Source organism: Alosa alosa, chromosome 8 (assembly GCF_017589495.1).
Source record: "Alosa alosa isolate M-15738 ecotype Scorff River chromosome 8, AALO_Geno_1.1, whole genome shotgun sequence".
Taxonomy (NCBI): domain Eukaryota; kingdom Metazoa; phylum Chordata; class Actinopteri; order Clupeiformes; family Clupeidae; genus Alosa; species Alosa alosa.
The window spans coordinates 363,658-384,689 of NC_063196.1; the positions used below are offsets into that span (position 1 = coordinate 363,658).

At 41.2% G+C, this 21,032-nt stretch overlaps 1 protein-coding gene across 6 annotated transcripts in view; it reads right to left on the reverse strand.

The window, feature by feature from the left end:
* enah (ENAH actin regulator) overlaps window positions 1-21,032 on the reverse strand; it is a 237,346-nt gene that overhangs the window by 139,552 nt on the left and 76,762 nt on the right. For all 6 annotated transcript variants that reach the window (XM_048249978.1, XM_048249976.1, XM_048249977.1 and 3 more), the window contains one exon: window positions 3,199-3,376. In XM_048249978.1, the coding sequence (XP_048105935.1) occupies window positions 3,199-3,376 (178 nt within the window). The remainder of the gene's footprint in view (window positions 1-3,198; window positions 3,377-21,032) is intronic.

Sequence of the window (21,032 nt, forward strand, 5' to 3'; positions counted from 1 at the left end):
TCTACAGCCTAGAGAGAGCGCTCTCAAATGCACAAGTCCTGTGCACTTTCAGTCAGAGATTAGTGCTTGTGCTATGCTTACAGTATACTTAAATCCTCAAATGGCCGGGATTCTATTTACAGCCGGGCCTCAGATTCGGACAAATAAAAGCCAGTATAATTTTGTTTCAATTTAACTCATAAAAGAGCTCTTCTTAATAATTTATATTGTTGGTTGGTTTAATATTGTTGCCAATGAAAAGTCATTGTCCCACACCATGAGTCTCCAACACGTTGCTCTCAAGCTACCAGCCGCACGCAGCCCCTTTTTGAGCTAGAGGCTGAAGCAATAACATTTAAACACAATTGTTGCTACCAGGCATCAGCCTACGAATTTTATAAAAAAAACTAAATGCATAATTTTCTTAGACCTCTTTGGCTATACGGAATACGGTTTCCCTTGCAGCACAGCACACGTTCCATGAATGAATGAAAGCGGATGCCTTATCTCGCAATAAGCGGATGGAAATCCCGACACTCTTTCATACATGAAACTTAATAGTGAACCATTAAATACCCCACAGATTTCAGTGGTCATCAGTCCCGATATTTAGCAATATAATCAAACAGTCCAAACGTAAATGAAATCTCAAATTGAACATCTTCTGCTTTTGATAGCCTACCGGTATGCCGCTCCAAACGAAAAGTAGGCCTATGTCTCACAATAAAACGCAAGAAATAAAGGCCTATAGCTGATCGCTGTTTTGCTACCAATTATCTTTCATGTAATGAATATGCACATAAAGTGAAAGTAGGCTTACTATGCGCTCCATGTCTGTAGTCGTCTGTTCACGTCCGCAATCGATTATAACGTTCCTCAAATGGAGAACACATCCATGTTTTCTCGCGTTATAGGCTGTCATGCTTCTGTGTTTGCAAAATTCCTGACGGTTCCTGATCGCTAAACGTTTGTCGATAGCGTTTGATGCAGAAGGCGCACCTATTATAATTTAACTTATAATTTGACTTCAGCGGTGACAAATCCTGCTGAGAGAGAGAGAGAGAGCAACGAGAGAAAGAGGCAGCCCCAAAGTGGTCCTGCGCGCGCGTGTGTGTGTCTCTGCATGGGGTTCAATTGAAGTTAGAGTTGGTCTGTCCAGTCAATAGTCCTGCATTCAGGCCGCTCCATTATTAGATTAATGTCAGACAGCGCTGTAAAATCTGTGGGAATTTCTCGCATTATGATGGCTAGAGTTGAGGGACTTTTATTTCTAAATATCACCTGTTTGCTGCAGCTTCGGTCTGCACATCCTTTTAAAACCGCATCTTTTTCTCTCTCAAGGATTTAATCTGCTGTCGGCTTGTCTATCCACATCGTCCAAAATGCTTGATTGCATTGCATTCTCCACATCTTTAGCTAAATTTTCATGTACCACATCAGCATTTTTGTTCAGTGAATCTTTTGTAAATTGCTTTACAATTACGGTCGGGCCTAGGCCTATCGACTGGCTTGCTTCAGTCACGTCTAAAACTGCATCTTTTTCTCTCTTGTGAGCATTTAATCTGCTGCCAGCTTGCAACTCCACATCGCCCAAAATGCTTGATTGCATTGTATTCTCCACATTTTAGATAGATTTTGGTGTACCACATGGCATTTTCTTTCAGTGAATCTTTTACTTTGCAATTACCTTCCTGCCCGCCTTTTGGCTGCCTTCACTCCTTTGTCTTCATTAACATTAATATTTTTGGCCTCAATAATGGAATGTAGCACAGGAATGTAGCACAGTAAGTAACAAGTCACTCTATGATGCAGGAGCCCGGGGTTCGATTCCTGCTCACTGCGCAATTTTGAAGGTGCATTTCTCACAGCTAAACCAAGCTAGATGGATAGATACAGTATATATAGAGATAGAAAGTTGGGCTTGTGGAACTATAGGCTACATGGTCCTCGCTTTAGATTGGGGGGCTGCAAAATTTACTACAAATAGGTAAGAAAGGTCTTATAAGCGTATTAGTTATCCACCTCTTTGTCTTATACACCATTAACAAGCATTAACAAGCTGCTTGTTAACACTTACAACTGTTAACAAATGTGTTTGTAAGTAACTTAAAAGGCTGCTTATTAACACTTACAAGCTGCATGTTAACAGTTAGTTAATGTTTTTAAAGGATAACAACAGTTAACTAACTGTTAGTAATGAATTGTTAACTGCTTATTATGCACTGTTAATACCTAATAAGCAGTTATTCTAAAAGTTATTCTAAAGCGCTACCAATAAACTTACTTACAGGTTATATACTAACAGGTTTTTAAATAAAACTGTCAAATGAAAATAACTGACAGTAGCAATAGCAAATGAGAATATTTCAAGCAGTTCAGAGTAATGCAGCTAGCTAAAGTTCAACGATGCACTAGCCCCCGCTATGCCATAATGTTGATGCTGATAAGAAAGCATATTACTATCAAATAACTGATATAACTAATAACAAATAACTAAATGACAACAAATTAAAATAAACCATAACAAGAACTGACGTAAAACATATATTACCTCAGTTTATCCAGCTGTGTGGTTCCCAGTCGAGGTAAACTCCAACGAAGTGCAGGTGGCGTCTGGCTGTCCACTTCAAATGTACCGACTGTAGTGAGAGACTATTTTTTCATGACTCCTCTTCAAAAATCTAAAACATTTCGCGCCATAAACCCCTTAACCAATCATATCAAATTGAAGTTTATGTTGTCAGCATTACGGGGAAGATTTCAGAAATAAAATCAGTGATTGGACAGCTGAGATATTAGACGATTGGTCATTGTTAAAATTTTAACGAAATTAGAACGGTCGGGCACATAAGGGTTCATTTAGACAGTGCCAGGAGGCTTGTTTTAGACATAATTGTTTGTTTATTTTTTGCTTTGAAATAGCCTGCTATTTGATAATTATTATTATTTATATTTATTTTAGGCTTATTGTAACAACCAGAGCAGAGAAGGAAATTCATTGCAATGTTATGCTAGTTATTTTGTGGTAGAAATATCGGTATCGGTACTCGGTATCTTTAAGTACACAAATGCGAATACTCGTACTGGGTTTGAAAAAAATGGTAACGGGACATCCCTAACATGTAAAGTTAAATGATCTCCACAATATAAAGACAAAGTGTGTGGTGACTAATTAAAGCTAAATTTCATATGTTACCATCATTTAATAAAAACTCTTACCTGCATCCTGAGAGTTCAGCACTTCCAGGGCATGCATCATGGCACTGGCAAATACATTAGCGTCCTCTTTGCTACCAAAGTTAAGGCCATACACCTGCCGGGCATCACGCCATTGGTGGAAGGTCTGTGTGGCCTGGTTGTACTTCAGCCCCTTGGGAATGGCACAGTTTATTACCACCTGCATAGACAGAGAGAGACAGATTAATTGAGATGAACAACAAATAACTTATATATGACAAAGTTATCCACCACTTATTACAGCTGTGCTTTCAATATCATAATATCAACATATTGTGTCGCCAATTGCGGAATATATTGTATCGCCACTGCTGGCAAATATCAATATTTTTTATTAAAGCATTAGACTGTGCAAAAATGTCTATACAGCTGACTATTGCATTATTTTTGGGGGGGCCTAGCAGTGAAGCTGCAGGACCCCATTGTGTTTGTATGTTTTCTTATTATTATTGTTATTGGGGACCAAGCAGCAAAGCTGCAAAGTGCACCCATTGTGTTTCTAAGTTTTCTTCTTATTGGGGGCTTAGCAGCGAAGCTGAGAAGGCACCCATTGTGTTTCTATGTTTTCCCATTATTATTACTAGTGCAGTGCCCGTTCAAACATGCTTTTCCTGTAGCCCAATTACATGCCTGCAGGTAGGCCTGCTTTAAAAATCATAATTCCAGGTAAGCATTCAATAATGAATACAGATAATATAATAATATAATACATGTGAAGTGAGCAGAATTTAAGCACGGCTGCATGTGACATTTTTTACAAATCAAAATAACACAATCCTAACAGCTGTTTTGAGTCAAGGCTATATGTGTGGCATTCTGAGACGTTCTTTAATTCGGCACCATTATCGCTCGCTTCAATTTAGGACCTTGCAGTTGGAATTGTTGTTTGCTTATTCAAAGTCTAAAGACAGTCCAAAGTAGCCTGGGCTATTTGAAGTGTCCGTTTTTTGCACATCATTTTTTACGTAATTTTGAAAAGCCACTGCATACCTGTGTGTGTTAGGGTGTTGTTGCAAAATCAGTGGAGTCATTTTATGCAAGCAAACCGCATACAGGGGGTCTTTATTGTTGAGGTCAGACATGTTAACACATCTTGCACTCGCTTAACCTTTTACCCGTGTAACCTACACTGATCCAGTTCTGCCAAAGCCCTGCTTCTATCCTCACTGGTAGCTTAGTGCTGTGTGGGAGGGGGAGTGGCTAGTGATGAAAGCCAATGTGTGCTTCTTTTACCGATATATTTGGGGCAGCCGTGGCCCACTGGTTAGCACTCTGGACTTGTAACCGGAGGGTTGCCGGTTCGAGCCCCGACCAGTGGGCTGCGGCTGAAGTGCCCTTGAGCAAGGCACCTAACCCTTCACTGCTCCCCGAGCGCCGCCATTGTAGCAGGCAGCTCACTGCGCCGGGATTAGTGTGTGCTTCACCTCACTGTGTGTTCACTGTGTGCTGTTTGTGTTTCACTAATTCACCGATTGGGTTAAATGCAGAGACCAAATTTCCCTCACGGGATCAAAAAAGTATATATACTTATACTTAAACGATATCTTTTGCATTTCTTATTAAAAAAAAACGTCACTGCACTTACTCATGCCCGTAGCAAGACACCTGCCAAGTGAAATCAGTCTGACAAACGGTCAGCGAGATATGCGTGCCACAGACATTAGGACACACAGACGCTTCTTGCTTTATAGATAGATTCCGCCATGGAAGTCTATGGCAGCCCATAGAACCGTCTGGTAAAAAGTTGTAAAATTTGGCACACTAATTACACACAGTCCAATGATTAATTTCACCGAGTTTCAAGTCGGCACCTCGAGCACTATAGCGCCACCAATGGGCCAAAGTTGGACGCAAGTTCACACACGTAACTTTTGACCCGTTTCTCCGATTTTCAAAAATTAGGTGCCGTTGGAATCCTTGGACCAAGCCAAGTTCAACACACCCTATGATGGATTTTCTGCCATATTGGATTTTAGCAAAAGTGAATCTAAAGCTTCACTGGTCACAAATTTTGTCTGATCATCACCAAACTTGACAAATATGATCTTCTGACCATGCCTCACACAGGTTGTGCTTATACTTGTCTTCAAATCTAAAACCGTACTCAAATGTAGACAATTAACTGCTTTACATGTCATTTTTATTTTTCTGTACAAAGAATTACATTCATATTTGGCTGACTTCTGCAGACGCGCAAAAAAACACTGCCAGGCCATCCTTAAAAATATTTTCGTTTGCCGTAACCCGACCGACCCTATCAATTCAGAACCGGCCCAAATATTTATTTTTTTCCCCTTTTAGTCCGACCGACTTGCCGGTTGTAAACTTGCGTTAAGACCAACTTGCGTTACTCTAAACAACCAATACAAATAAAATACTATTTATTTTAGTAGGCCTAAGTATTGTGAATATAAATTGCCTACATACAAACGTAGGCTCTTTTAAATAAAACCCTGTGGCGTCATCTCTACACCATTGGTTTACACATGTCACACTATGGCCTATACGCTTCGTTTCATTCACACAAACATCTCGACTCAACGCTTATTACTTGGCACGAAGCTCTGGAAGAACTGTGCCCAGATCTTTTCCCATTCTTTCTCCCCTCTAGTATAACGGTGTCCGTGTTGAAGAATTGAAATTGTTTGTGGTCTATTAAGCATTTCTCAAAATATGGGCTTAACTCAGATTCGAACTCTTGGACAGGTGACTGATAACTGCTGCTAACACCAGAGACATGTGGAGTGGACTAAAGATAATTACAGACTACAGAGGAAGGAGCGTCAGAGCAGAGGTCTCTGCATCTCTTGCAGAGGAGCTGAACTCCTTCTATGCCCGCTTTGAAAATGACATCAAGTCAGAGGCTCTGTTAGAGCAAGATTGCTGCCCATTTCAGTTATCTGAAAGAGATGTGTGCAAATCATTTAGAAGGGTGAATACACATAAAGCTCCAGGACCTGACAACATCCCAGGTCGTGTTCTCAAGGCTTGCGCATCTGAACTGGCTGAGGTCTTTATGGACATCTTTAATCTCTCTCTGCATCAGCACTGTAGCCGCTGTAAACTTTCTGGCAAAAAGAAGGGAGGCGGACTGGTGCTGTACATTAACAATAGATGGTGCAATCCCAGACATGTAACAGTAAAGGAGACTGTATGCTGTAAGGATGTGGAGTTATTAGCGGTTAGTCTCCGTCCGTACTACATGCCGAGGGAGTTCTCGCACGCAATCTGTTTTTACGTTCCACCTCGAGCTCTCCCGGACACAGCGTGTGACGTCATCCACTCCACAATCGCAAGGCTTAAACCCAACACACTGACGCCTTTTTTGTGATCTCTGGCAACTTCAATCACATAACACTGGATTCCACACTCAAATTTTTACCAGTATGTTGACTGCCCTACAAGGAAAAACAGGACAATAGACCTCATGTATGCAAACTTGAGGGATGCATACAGTGCAAACCCCCTCCCCCCACTGGGAAAGTCAGACCACAACCTCATTCATCCCCAGCCAATGTACAAGCCCAAAGTACAGAGGCTACCAGTTGCCACACGCACCTTCAGGGAAGTGGACACCCGGGCGGATGAGGCTCTGAGAGACTGCTTCGAGTGTACTGACTGGAGTGTGTTACAGATTGGAGAGGACTTAGAGGAGGTCACACAGTGCACAACTGACTACCTGAACTTCTGCATGGACATTGTTGTTCCCACCAGAACTGTAGGCTGCTTTCCCAACAACAAGACTTGGATAACCAGCAATGTCAAGACCCTGCTTAACAGGAAAAAGATGGCGTTCAGAGAGGGGGACATGGCAGAGCTGAGGCGCGTGCAAGGGGAACTCAAATTCAAGCTGAAGGAAGCGAAGGAGGATTACAGAAAGAAGGTGTAACAGAAGCTGCAGGAAAACAACTTGAAGGAGACATGGGACTGCATGAAGGTTATCACTGGCCTGAAGAAGAACAGCAACTCTGTGGAGGGGGACCTGGACAGGGCGAACCAGTTGAACCACTTCTACAACAGGTTTGACTGCCCTGCTCCAGCTCCAATGGCAGTGGTCTGTCCACCATCCCCCATCCCCCACACCCCCTCAATACCAGCGCAACACTCACCTCCATCATCACAGGCTATCGTACCCCCACCATCACTGGATGTTGCACCCCTCCGACCTGTCGCTCTTACATCACATGTGATGAAGACAATGGAGCGATTGGTCTTAGGCATGCTCAGACCCCAGGTACGCCATGCACTAGACCCGTTACAGTTTGCATACCAGGAGAAAGTGGGCGTGGACGATGCCATCATCTTCTACACAGGACACATTCCCACCTAGGGGAAAAGTGCTGTGAGAATCATGTTCTTTGATTTCTCAAGACCTGAACACCATCCAGCCCCTCAGATTGGGAGACAAGATCTTGCAGATGGGTGTGGACGCTCACCTGGTAACCTGGATTACAGATTACCTGACCGAGCGACTACAGTTCGTCAGACTGAAGAACTGTCTCTCTGACACTGTGATCTGCAGCACCGGAGCGCCACAGGGAACTGTGCCATCTCCAGTCCTGTTCACCCTGTACACATCTGACTTCTGCTACAACACCGAGTCATGCCACATGCAGAAGTTTTCTGATGATACTGCAATTGTGGGGTGTATCAGGAACGGGCAGGAGGAGGAGTACAGGAGCCTGGTGGAGGACTTTGTGCAATGGTGCAAACTCAATCATCTTCAACTTAACACTTGAAAGACCAAGGAGATGGTGGGGGATTTCCGCAGGTCTAAGCCCACTCTGCTACCAGTCCACATTGATGGGGTCAATGTGGAGGTGGTTAGCACCTACAAGTATCTGGGTCTCCACCTGGACAATAAACTGGACTGGTCAGCCAACACTGATGCACTCTACAAGAAAGGGCAGAGCAGGCTGTACTTCCTGAGGAGGCTGCGGTCCTTCAATGTGTGCAGTAAGCTCCTCAGGATGTTCTACCAGTCTGTTGTTGCCAGCGTCCTCTTCTATGCAGTAGTATGTTGGGGAGGAAGCACAAGGAAGAAGGATGCGGGGCAAATTGACAGGCTGGTAAGGAAAGCTGGCTCTGTAGTGGGAGCTGAACTGGAGTGCATCACTTCACTATCTGACAAAAGGACCCTGAACAAACTGATCAACATCTTGGACAAGGAGTGTCACCCACTCCACTGCACTATTGTTAAGCAGAAGAGCCTGATCAGCTGGAGACTTCGCTCACTGCCTTGCACAATTGACAGACTGAGAAAGTAATTTGTCCCCAGGGCCATTGAACTTTTCAATGCCTCACTTAAGGGAAGAGAAAAGATAGAGTCTGTCCACTAGCCACTTGTACCACTGTCTTTATGCCTCACTGTTTGCGTGCTATATTAGCACATTAGCACATATGCATACCCCCCCTCCATGCCACAGCCGAACTGTGGCCACACTTATACATTTTCTTAAATAGTTAAATATATAGATATATAGACTTTACTTTATTTCTGCATTGTTGCACTGTTGGACTTACTCACTTGCACTATCACCATGACCACTATCACCATTGCACTACCACCATGACACTCATTCACACAGAGCACCTTAGAGCACCTTACCATACCTTACTATGCAGAATCACAGGCTCAGTCCCTGCCTCAGTCATTGCAAGCGCCTCTGATTGATTAATCACCACTATGTGGATACTGTTTTTAGAATTGATTTAGATTAAGTGTTAGTTAGTATAATTTGTATTTTTGTAATTTGTATTTTAGTATATTTTTATATATTGTATTTAAGTTTAGTTAGTATAATTTGTATTTTAGTATATTTAGCATATTCTTTATCTTCTACTGTCCTTATTGCTTAGTTGTGTTTTTATATTATATACTTTAATTACTCTTTCTGCTGTTAAAGAATGTGTTTGTGTTGTCTGTATGCTGCTGAGACCTTGAATTTCCCCTGGGATCTATCTATCTATCTATCTGTTATCCCTGCATGTTTCAAGAGGTCCACCATCATTCCAGTCCCTAAGAAATCAACAGTGAGCTGCCTTAATGATTACCGACCTGTTGCTCTCACCTCTGTTGTTATAAAGTGTTTTGAGCGGTTAGTTAAAGATCATATTACATCCTCTCTGTCTTCTACATTAGATCCACACCAGTTTGCCTATAGGCCAAACAGGTCCACAGACGATGCGATAGCATTTGCTTTGAACACTGCTCTCTGACACCTAGATAAGAAAAACACCTATATACAGATGCTCTTCATTGACTACAGCTCCGCTTTTAACACCATAGTTCCATCCAAGCTGATCATGAAATTGAGAGACCTGAACATCAGCCCCTCTCTGTGCAGTTGGATCCTTGACTTCCTGACTGACAGGACACAGGCGGTACGGCTGGGTAACATCATCTCATCCACTCTAACACTCAGCACTGGTGCACCGCAGGGATGTGTGTTAAGCCCACTGCTGTACTCGTTGTATACTCATGACTGTATGGCAACTCACACCTCAAACACCATCATTAAGTATGCTGATGACACCACCATAATCGGCTGTATCACGAGTGATGAAGAGTCTGCTTACAGAGCAGAGGTGGCAACCCTGACATCCTGGTGCCAAGACAACAACTTGCTGCTCAACATCAGCAAAACCAAGGAGTTGATTGTGGACTACAGGAGACAGCAGGAAGAGCACGCACCCATCTATATTAGAGGCACAGCAGTAAAGAGAGTCAGCTGCTTCAGATTCCTTGGAATTAACATCAGTGAGGATCTGAGCTGGTCACACCATATAGGTATGGTCACAAAGTCAGCAAGACAGCGACTCTTCTTTCTTCGGCGGCTGAGGAAGTTTGGTATGGACGGTGAAATACTGACCAACTTCTACTGCTGTACCATTGAGAGCATCCTGACCGGCAACATTACAGCATGGTATGGAAACAGCACCGCTCATGATCGCAAAGCTCGGCAAAGGGTGGTCAGGTCAGTGCAACGCATCACAAGGACTGAGTTACCAACTATCCAGGACCTTTACAGCCAGCGCTGCAGGAGGAAGACCAAGCGAATCCTCGCTGATCCCAGTCATCCCAGCCACAGTGTCTTCACCCTCCTACCATCTGGTAGAAGGTACAAGAGTATGCAGACTTCTACGAGCAGATACAGAGATAGCTTCTTTCCACTAGCTACCAGGATGCTGAACTGTAATGCTCTTCCACATAGCTAATCAACCTCAAACCTCAGAACCCCCCACCCAGACACACAACATACCCCCTCCCCACACACACACATACACACAAAATACACCTTCCTAATTACTGCTTTTCAATTTTACTCTTTTAAGTTGAGCTGGCTCTTGAGCTTAAGAATTTCATTACTTATAATTAATTTTATAAGTACATGACAATAAAACTACTTGAACCCCACACTGAACGCCTAAGACCACTAGGCCCATCACTGTGGGGTGTGGTAGCGGATTTAAGTCAAGCAATATAACCATACAAATGTGTCAAAATGAGTAATTTCGGCTTTGTCTGAACTGGCCATTGTAGGCTACGTAAAAAATAAACAAGTAGGCCTATTCCCTATCCAATGATATCGGCAAATGTTTGTTTTCCAAAGTAAGAATTTCACTTCACCATGTACCTACGACAATGAATAGCTCATTACACTTATGTTACTGTTGAACGTAGGCCTAACTGGTATCATTACAAACATTATTCTGTGTCCTAAAAACTGGCATTTTATGGCATTGTGTCATGTAAGGTCGCTGCAAAAATCTAGAGAAATGTGTGAGGTGGTCAGCGGGGGACAATTGAGACACACATTGGATTGTGTTATTACTTGAACATTCCACACTATCCACAGCTGTGGTATCAGGGGCAGGAGGATTACTGTTAGCGCAGGCTTTATATAAAATTCTTCAACAGGCCTGCCTCAAATGCCTCACCAAGTAGCCCGTTTGTTTACAACTAACATTACATTAAATTAAATTGCTTATAGGCTATGCCGAAATAGTTTTCAACATTTTGAATATTAGTGTCGGGTGAATTAGGAAATGTTCTCAAAGTAGCCTTATGGCTGAAAGCTGCTTGGGATCCCCCCATGTCAAGCAATATAACCATACAAACGCGCGCACTCATTGTTTCAAAAAGAGGTAATTTTGGCTTTGTCAGAACTGAGCTGTGGACGACACGGCACGGCATGCCCAATTGAAAATAAATTAACGCAACGCAACACAACACAGACCCCGCTTCTCTCGCGTCAGTAACTGACATGAACGAAACACAGAACCCGCTGCTCTCACGGCAGTCACTGATCGTAGCATAGAATAAATAAATGCATGGGGGAAAAAACTTTCCCATGACAAAGACATCGTAAAACACTGAAAGTTAATATTTTGTCACTTTAACATACATCTGTCCTTGGTCAAATGTGTTATGTTCCAAGTAGCCTAGTGCGTAATTCTGCTTCATAAAGTTGAACAAATACATTTGCTTATTTCACAGAAAAATATACAGTTAGGGTCTATAGTGCAGAGTTGGTAAGTTATGGTAGGCCAACTTGGAGTGAACATACAAACAGGGGAAATTCTTTCTCTAGTAGCCGAGTAGCCTCAGGTGCGCACGTAGACATAAGGCCGACCATGCAAGCGCCAATGAATCGTGCTCTCACGACAATCACGCCGTTAAACTTAGGTTAACATCACTCTAAGTTCGCCTTCAAGCAAGGAAAACGATGATTTGAAGACATCTGTTTCGTTGGAAGGGCAAGGGGTAGCAACAGGGCAACACAGAGACAGGTCCGATGGCAGGGCTGTTATGAGAGTATTAAAGTATGGATTATTCTACGGGAAAACATTAAAACCAAACATTAAAACCATTAAAAACAGCGGGGGGAAGTTAAAATATGTGAGAAACACGGAAAAAGTTGGCATGCATTGTTTCGGTCCCCGTGCACAGGGATTATTTGTCATATTATTAATCACATATGATTATTTGTGAAATTGTGCAAACAGGCACAACACATTTGAAAAGGAAGGACTGGTAGCATGCAAGCTCACGGGAAAGATTGATTTAAGAACGTTATTATCACAGTGTGTGGCTGTGGCGCAAAACAGCGCGGGCGGAAGACAGCGACAATTGGCAGGGGAGGGTCATGTCTTTTTTAACAATTCTGTCGGAGGGTCATTGAACAATTTCTAGCAGGCAAGGGAGGGTCATGCAACTTTTGACTGAAGCACTCAAAATTCCTCCGGTGGCCCTTTCAAATAAATAACGAACAGTCCCTAGATTGCTGCTTGGCTATATGTCTTGGTATGTCTGTTAACAACTCATTGCCGTCAAACGCGTAGCCTATCTCGCGGTTGCATCCATTAGGCCCTACAAACAATCATGCTATGTGAACGTCTGGGATTGGGAAGAGCACTAAATGCTCTACTGAATAAGCACGAAGTCAAACCTTTAAATGAAAAACACTCGTTTATAATCAAAAAAATAAACCGCTGATGAAGTAAACTTGTGACCATCAAAAATCGTTTATCGCCTGTAACTCCGTGATAACAGGACGTAACAGGAAGGTATTTGGCTGAGCAACAGAGGTTAATATGCTCTATATTTTGTCCAAATGATGTCTGTCTATCATCGTTGCACTCGGAGAAAACCAGAATGTTTCATTTATCCTGTGTATCTTCTACGGCTACATTCATTCGCAACCAAATATTTCTTTATTAGGGCAGGGCAGGCATATTTCTATGGAGTTACATTTGTTCCACTTTTATGAGCGAGCAATAGCACAATTTGAGCGCAGAAAAATATTTTGAGCGAGCACACAAATTATATTTTGAGGAAAAATGAAACTCGAGCACAAAAAAAATTATAGTTGAGCAAACAGGAATCTATGTTGTGCTCCACAAATGTCTTTGCCTGTTTGCTAATATCAATATGTATGTGCAACATCAGCCCCCCTTCTTTCAGTTTCACTGTACGTGCTCACATAAACTGTTCCTCCGCTAGCTCAGGAGATCTCGGTCACGCTCGCTCAACTTCGTCTGTGTGCTTGCTCAAAACTGTCGACAACGTTGCGTTTGTTCCACAATTCATCAACCATACAGAAAATTCAGGGGCTGAAGTCCAATTCTCATTGGCTGCTGAAGCCCACGCCTAGCGTCATTTACTAGTGTCAGTGGAAATCGGGAAAGGTTGGTCTTAGTTTCAACGCATAAAGTTAAGTAGACATTGTAACCGTGTTGTAAATCCAACAATACCCATATGATAAATACTTACCAAAGATGTATTTTCATGTGGCGTTCTCCAATGTTCCTTCTTTCCCGATACATAGGGTGTGTTCGAAACGGGTAAAGTTGCTGCCTTTTAAGATATCTAACTGGGGAGCAAGGCAGCAAGTGCGGTTCGAAACCGAAAAAACAAATTCTGCTGCCTTTTAAGATATCTTAGAATTCCCAAATAACGGTCATTTTTGAAGGCAGCATCGATGCACACTTCATGCTGCCTCCTACCCATAATCCCTTGCGGCAACGTCTGAAACAGCTGTGAAAGGTAAACAAACATGGCGGATGACATCGGTAATGGCTGCTGAATCTGTTTAAAATGTAATTTGTGTGATCTTATTTTGCTTAGATTTGCAGATTACAGATTAGAAACTAGAAATGCAATTCCAAGGAATTACCAGTGCATGAAAATGCTAAAGTTGTGATGTAAAATATCATGTATAGTTAAAACAGATAATACAGAGATGGTTACTACGGTGATGCTAAGATAGACATGGTGGTTGCATAGCTTAATAAAAGTTGATAGTTTAAAAGTAGACTGTTTAAAAGCTGAATGAAGATAGTTTAAAAGTTGTTGATAGACAGTAGATAGTTTAAAAGTTGTTGATAGACAGCTAGTTTAATAGATAGTTTAATGATAGTTTAAAAGTAGACCGTTTAAAAGTTGAAGGTAAATAGTTTAAAAGTTGTTGACAGACTGGAAGTTGAATGAATGTTGATATTCAAATAATTTAATGGCTGTGTATAGGTAGATATTTGACGATAACTGAAAGTTGGAATGGCTCTAATGTTTACTAGCAGTTATGCTAAGATTTTTAATTCTGCTAACCATGCTACTTAGCTAATGTTTTATAGCAGTGCTAGCAATGCTAACATGCTAACCATGCTACTTAGCTAACTTAACTAACATTTTCTAGCAGTTTTGCTAAACATGCTAACTATGCTAGCAATGTTAACATGCTAACTATGTTAACCATGTGACTTAGCTAACCAAGCTTATCATTTTAGTAGTTATGCTAACTATGCTAACTAGCATGCTAACATGCTAACTATGCTAACCATGTTACTTAGCTAACCGAGCTAATCATTTTTAGCAGTTTTGCTAAAAATACTAACTAGCATGCTAACATGCTAGTATGCTAACTATGTTAACCATGTGACTTACCTAACCTAGCTAATCATTTTTAGCAGTTTTGTTAAAAATGTTAAGAATGTTAGCAATGCTAACATGCTAACTTTGCTAACCATGCTAACTAGCTACAGTGGGTAGGAGTCATAGTTGATGAAAAGTGTTGACATAGTTGATGACAAGTTAAAAGTTGTTGATAGACAGCTCGTTTAATAGATAGATAGTTTAATGATAGTTTAAAAGTAGACCGTTTAAAAGTTGAATGTAAAAAGTTCAATAGTTTAATGGGTTACATTGTTTAACAGTGGATTATTGTAGTGAGGACTTTTATTTTGAAACCGTTTTGGGCAGAGGAAACGGTTGAATAGGATGTGTAGTCTTAATTGACCCAGATTGTATGCTTAAAGCCTGAGGCTGCAGGTGGCCTGAACACCTGCCATAGGATTCTAATTGCTTAACGGCCGTATTATGATGTCACTATCGGCAATGTTAAGTCTATGGGGATTTTTAAAAAGTTTTTCTTTAATAGTTTAAAAAGTATAAAAGTTTCAAAGTTGAAAAGTCATACCAACCCGATCTGTTTGAAGACCTACGTAACAAAGTTTGAATGAAGTTTCTAAGTTAAACTGTTCAAGAGAAATAGCGTACGGAAAAAGTGGTAAGCGGAATAATAAGAAGAAGAAGAAGAAGTTGCCTAGGAAGAACAGTACAGTACATTTTCATGCACTGTAATAAACAATTTACTATCTGATTATGCCATTGTTGTAACCATTAATAGCGTCTGGTCTGATATATCTGCCGGCCGTAAAACTAATTTATACCGTTAGCCTGCTAGCTTACGTAAGCTAATTTAGTTTAACGTCAGGCCTTTGCTAACGTCATACCGTAGTGTTAACCAAAGATTCTAGAGTGCTACGTTCATTTTTAAAAGATGCATTTAATCCAAAGTTATGTCTAGTGAGACAGCTCTCTATGTAGGGAGGGAGGCAGTAGCTGTCTCCCGTTTGGAACACACCCATACAGTCGGTTAAGACGTTCGGAAAAGGTTACCGTCCCCCATGAGGGGGAAAGCATGCTAACATCAAACGATCAAACGATAAAAGTCGGCGAACTCACTAGCATTTAGACTTTATACATTTGTTTTACATTCAGGTGGAGTTCTGCTTGTTTCTGAACACAATAATTTAAAGGAATTGTGTTTACTTAACTGCCCAGTGTATGCCAACAACCTAATTCACCCTCGATTGCCCAATGTTGACGACAAATTTCTATGGAAGCTATATACAATGGTAGCATCATTAGGTTGCTAACTGGTTAATCGTCAGTGTAACATAGGTAGCACCATTAGGTTGCTAACTGTATCGTCAGTGTAACATAACCAACTGGTACACATTACTTGTTAAAACTATTCCCACAGACATTGTAGGGAATGTGCATTCATGTGAGAATAAATTAAGATGCAACTTATGAGTATGTGGTGTTACGGCAAAAGGCTTAGCTTGCTAAACCGAGCTACACAGTCCGGCCATTGAAAGCAGTTCTACAATGAGTACACTCGAGACAGTTCTGGTCATTTAACTGGAATTAGCAAAATGAGGGAACTTAATGTTACCCTTAACCTCGTTGACACACAGATAACTCTCAGTTCAAACGTGTTTGTGCCGTTTATTGATGTTTGCTAAAAGATTTAATATTTTTATAGGTGTTTTCTGTACTCAAGATTACATGCAATTGAAACTAATATTTTCCCCCTTGGGGGCATTTCAGCCACGGTAACGACTGACACTAGTAAATGACGCTAGGCGTTGTGGACTTCAGCAGCCAATGAGAATTGGACTTCAGCCCCTGAATTTTCTGATTGGTTGATGAATTGTGGATCAAACGTAACGTTGTCGACAGTTTTGAGTGAGCATACAGACGAAGTTGAGCGAGCGCGACAGAGATCTCCTGAGCTAGTGGAGGAACAGTTTATGTGAGCACGTACAGTGAAACTGAAAGAAAGGGGGCTGATGTTGCACATATTGATATTAGCAAACAGGCAAACATAGATTCCTGTTTGCTCAACTACAAGTTTTTTTGTGCTCGAGTTTCCTTTTTCCTCAAAATATCATTTGTGTGCTCGCTCAAAATATTTTTCTGTGCTCAAATTGTGCTATTGCTCACTCATAAAAGTGGAACAAATGTAACTCCATATATTTCTGGCTATTAAATTATTTCTAAACCAGTCTGCTAAAGTCTGTAGTGAAGTCTGTGTAGGGTTTTCCAGGCTCCATTTCTTTTTACGAGACACCCTGCTCACTTGAGCCATCTACCGGTTGTTTGGGTTGTTGCAGCGTCTCACTGGAAAAATACAAATTAAAGTCGTGTGATACCGCGTGATCCCACGCGCGGACCGCAAGTGAAATTGGCCAAGTCAAAGCACTGCCCACTGTATGAAGTAGATCTGGTAAAAAAGTTGAATCACTGTTCCATGTGAATGCTTATGAATGGTAACTATAACAACCATAGAAGGATGACAGTTGAGCCTGGAAGCACTGTCCACCGCTATCACTGTTCGGGCCAAAGAAAGTTGTACAACAAACTGAACAAGTCGGCTTCTTTTTAAACGGAACCGCTTGTTTTCTTTGCATGCTATAAAGGAAAGATTATTGCCTATAGTGGCAACCGGGTGATAAGCGGGATAAAAGCCTCTGCTGCACATCGGGGAGTTTTTTGGATTTTATGTTTTTTATGTTTTGGATTGTAACCCCCTGTCAGTCAATAGTGAAAATAAATTACTACGTGTAAAACAGTTTTGTCTTTGCCTATGAGACCCCGGTGTAGTTAGTTTCAGTTTGGATGACCTATTCAGGATCAGACAGACAAATAAGTTATTTTAGCTTGCCAACATGGTTCTGTACTCTTGGCATGATTTTTCATATGCAAAGAGACACATGGTACATTTTCAACTTTGGGAAGCACTATAGTGACACAGCCTGTTTTTCACTAGTAGGCCTTCACATTAAAGAAAATAGAATAGGTCTACATAAAGTGCATTAGCCAGATCATGTTATTGCAATTATGTTTATACTATGTGCAGACTGGCTATTTCCAGATGCACACAGCCACTCAAACAGGACAAGACATGCATTAGAAACAGAAAGGTCAAAGTCCATATATATATATATAAAATATGATAAGATATGAGTATACATACTCTTTTGATCCTGTGAGGGAAATTATTTGGTCTCTGCATTTATCCCAATCCGTGAATTAGTGAAACACAAACAGCACACAGTGAACACACAGTAATAATAATAATAATAATAATAATAATAATAATAATAAAGCTTTATTTGTATAGCACCTTTCATACACAGAATGCAGCTCAAAGTGCTTTACATTTGAAGCATGTAACACAATAATAGTCAGTCAGTCATTATCAATCACTTTTCTTTGCTGTTTATGATATACTCAGCAACATGTCAAAAATATAGAAAATGACGTCATAAGACTGGCAGCCTTAACCCTCTTACCCCCCACAAGCACGCCATATGGCAACTGTGGCAAGGGAAAAACTCCCATATTCCAGGAAGAAACCTTGAGCAGAACCTGACTTAATAGGGGGAGCCCATCTGCTTCTGGCTGGCTGCGCCCTCCAATAGTAGCAGATGTAGAATAATCTGAAAATGTAGTCTACAGGATAAGATGAGTTAACTAAAAGCTTTCCTGTACAGGTATGTTTTCAGATCTTTTTTAAAAATATTTACTGAACTCGCCTGCTTGATGTACAGAGGCAGGGTGTTCCATAGTTTGGGGGCATAATGGATAAACGCAGCTTCTCCACTTTGTTTGTGGAGCACTTTGGGTACGATTAAAAGATTAGAATTGGATGATCTAAGTTTCCTTTGTGGTTGATAAGATATTAAAAGCTCAGAGATATATGAAGGTGCTATGCCATTCAGAGCTTTGTAAGTAATTAACCTTAAAATCAATTCTATAGGAAATAGGGAGCCAGTGCAGTTCAGCCAACACAGGGGTGATGTGTTCTCTCTTCTTAGTCTTACTGTAGTTAAAAGTCTAGCTGCAGAGTTCTGTATGAGTGCCAATTTCTTTAGATGTTTTTTGGGAAGACCAGTGAAAAGTGCATTGCAGTAGTCTAACCTGCTCGTGATAAAGGCGTGAATTAGTTTTTCTGCATCTTGTTGAGTTAAAAAGGGCCGCACTCTGGCAATGTTTCTCAAGTGGAAATAGGCTGTCTGAGTAACTTTACTGATATGGGGCTTAAAACTTAACTCTGCATCTAAGATGACACCGAGGCTTGTTACTTTTGGTTTGACCTGGTGTGCCAAGTTCCCCAGATTACTAAGAATAATATCTCGCTTTAGTTTTGGTCCAACCAGAAGTACCTCTGTTTTGTCATCATTTAGTTTCAAAAAGTTTTTGCTCATCCACTGATTAATGGAGGTTAGGCATGCAGTGAGGGAGCAAAGGCCATCTGGGTTAGTTGGCTCCACAGAAAGATACAATTGGGTATCATCTGCGTAGCTGTGGAAGTTTACATTATGCTGACTTATGACGTTTCCCAATGGAAGCATATATAGAGAAAATAGCAGGGGACCAAGGCAGCTCCCCTGGGCCACACCAAAAGGCAAGTCATGTTTTTCAGATACATGATCTCCTAGACTGATATAAAAAATCTCTGCCAGTAATGTAGGTTTGAAACCAGTTTAGAGCATTATCAGAGAGACCCACCCACTTCGCAAGGCGGTGAATTAGGATGCTATGATCAATGGTGTCAAATGCCGCACTCAAATCCAGAAGAATAAGGATTGAGACTTTGTTTGAGTCGGTAGCTAGTCTGAGATCATTGACTATTTTTACTAGAGCCGTTTCTGTGCTGTGATTTGATCTAAAACCTGATTGGAATTTTTCAAGGATACTGTTTTTCGTTGAGGAAGGTATTTAACTGATTACAAACAACTTTTTTCAAGTACTTTGCTCAAAAAACGATAGATTTGATATAGGCCTGTAGTTGCTCAGATTGGTATGGTCAAGATTTGACTTTTTAAGTAAAGGTTTCACAACAGCGGTTTTAAAAGCAGTTGGAAATATACCTGTTTCTAATGAGGTATTTATTACCTTGAGAAAAAAGGGAGCTAAGCCATCATATACTTTTTTGAGGAATATAGTAGGGATTGGATCTAAAACACATGTTGAGGAGCCGGTTTGAGTTATAATTTTACCAAGCTCAGATTGAGTAATAGTGCTAAAGGACCTTAATTTTGGGGGGCTGTGTTTGGGTGTACTATCAAACATATTACTTGTGTTACCAATAGCCTCCCTTATAGAAATGACTTTGTTTTTGAAGAAGTCTGCAAATTCTTCGCATCTTAGAGAGGATGCCTGACTGAGTGTATCAAAAGGTAGTGAGGTGAAGCACACACTAACCCGGAGCAGTGAGCTGCCTGCAACAACAGCGGCACTCGGGGAGCAGTGAGGGGTTAGGTGCCTTGCTCAAGGGTACTTCAGCGTGCCTACTGGTCGGGGTTCGAACCGGCAACCCTCCGGTTACAGATCCGAAGTGCTAACCAGTAGGCCACGGCTGCCCCTATTTAATTTGTATTAAATCTGTAATATTACCTTGTCGGCCAGGGTAAGGGAGGAGTGTTTGGGTGTGTGTGTGGCTGCAGGGTGGTGTGAGTGGCTTTAAAGTCATTTTGGAGGGAGCATTGCGCCCCATTTGCAGATGTAACCTAATACTTTTCTTTCATCAGATTTCCGACTTTGAAACAAAAATTGGAAAAAGGAAAATGACTGGAAAACAGGCATCATTATATTTCCACATCCGACCAGAAATGTGTGATGTTTTACATTATCTATTTTTAACAATTTATCAAACACAAAAAATCTAATCTGCACCCAGATAGCAATCACATTTAGGTCCATCTGTAGCTCACATACGGTATCTAACTGTGGGCCAGATCTACACCTGTCAGAAGTAGTGGATTGCCGTTTGTGTCAGTCCAACTGTTGTGAGACAACCCCATATACCTGCCATAAATCCAGTAAAGTGTCCCTGCTTTCCCATGCCTGCAATCTTGATTGAAAGCACCCTGCTGTTGTGGTTGGGACACAGCCCAAATTCCCATGGTTTGTATCTGCTTTTTTCAGCTTTTTCTCGGTTTGTTAGCTTATTCAGAGACAACAGCAAGCAACCGAGTGATTGATAACATTACTGTTATTCTATCTTTTATTTTGTTACAGCATTACAGCATGCTATTTTAGCTGCCATTTTGCCTAAGCCATCACAACTATTAAACAACTAAAAAAAAAAGATGTGATGCGATTAGAGCTGTTTTTGAGCGTTTTGAGTGTCAAACAGAAAGTTGAAGCTTTGTCAACTTAATGGTAATGAGCGGACACA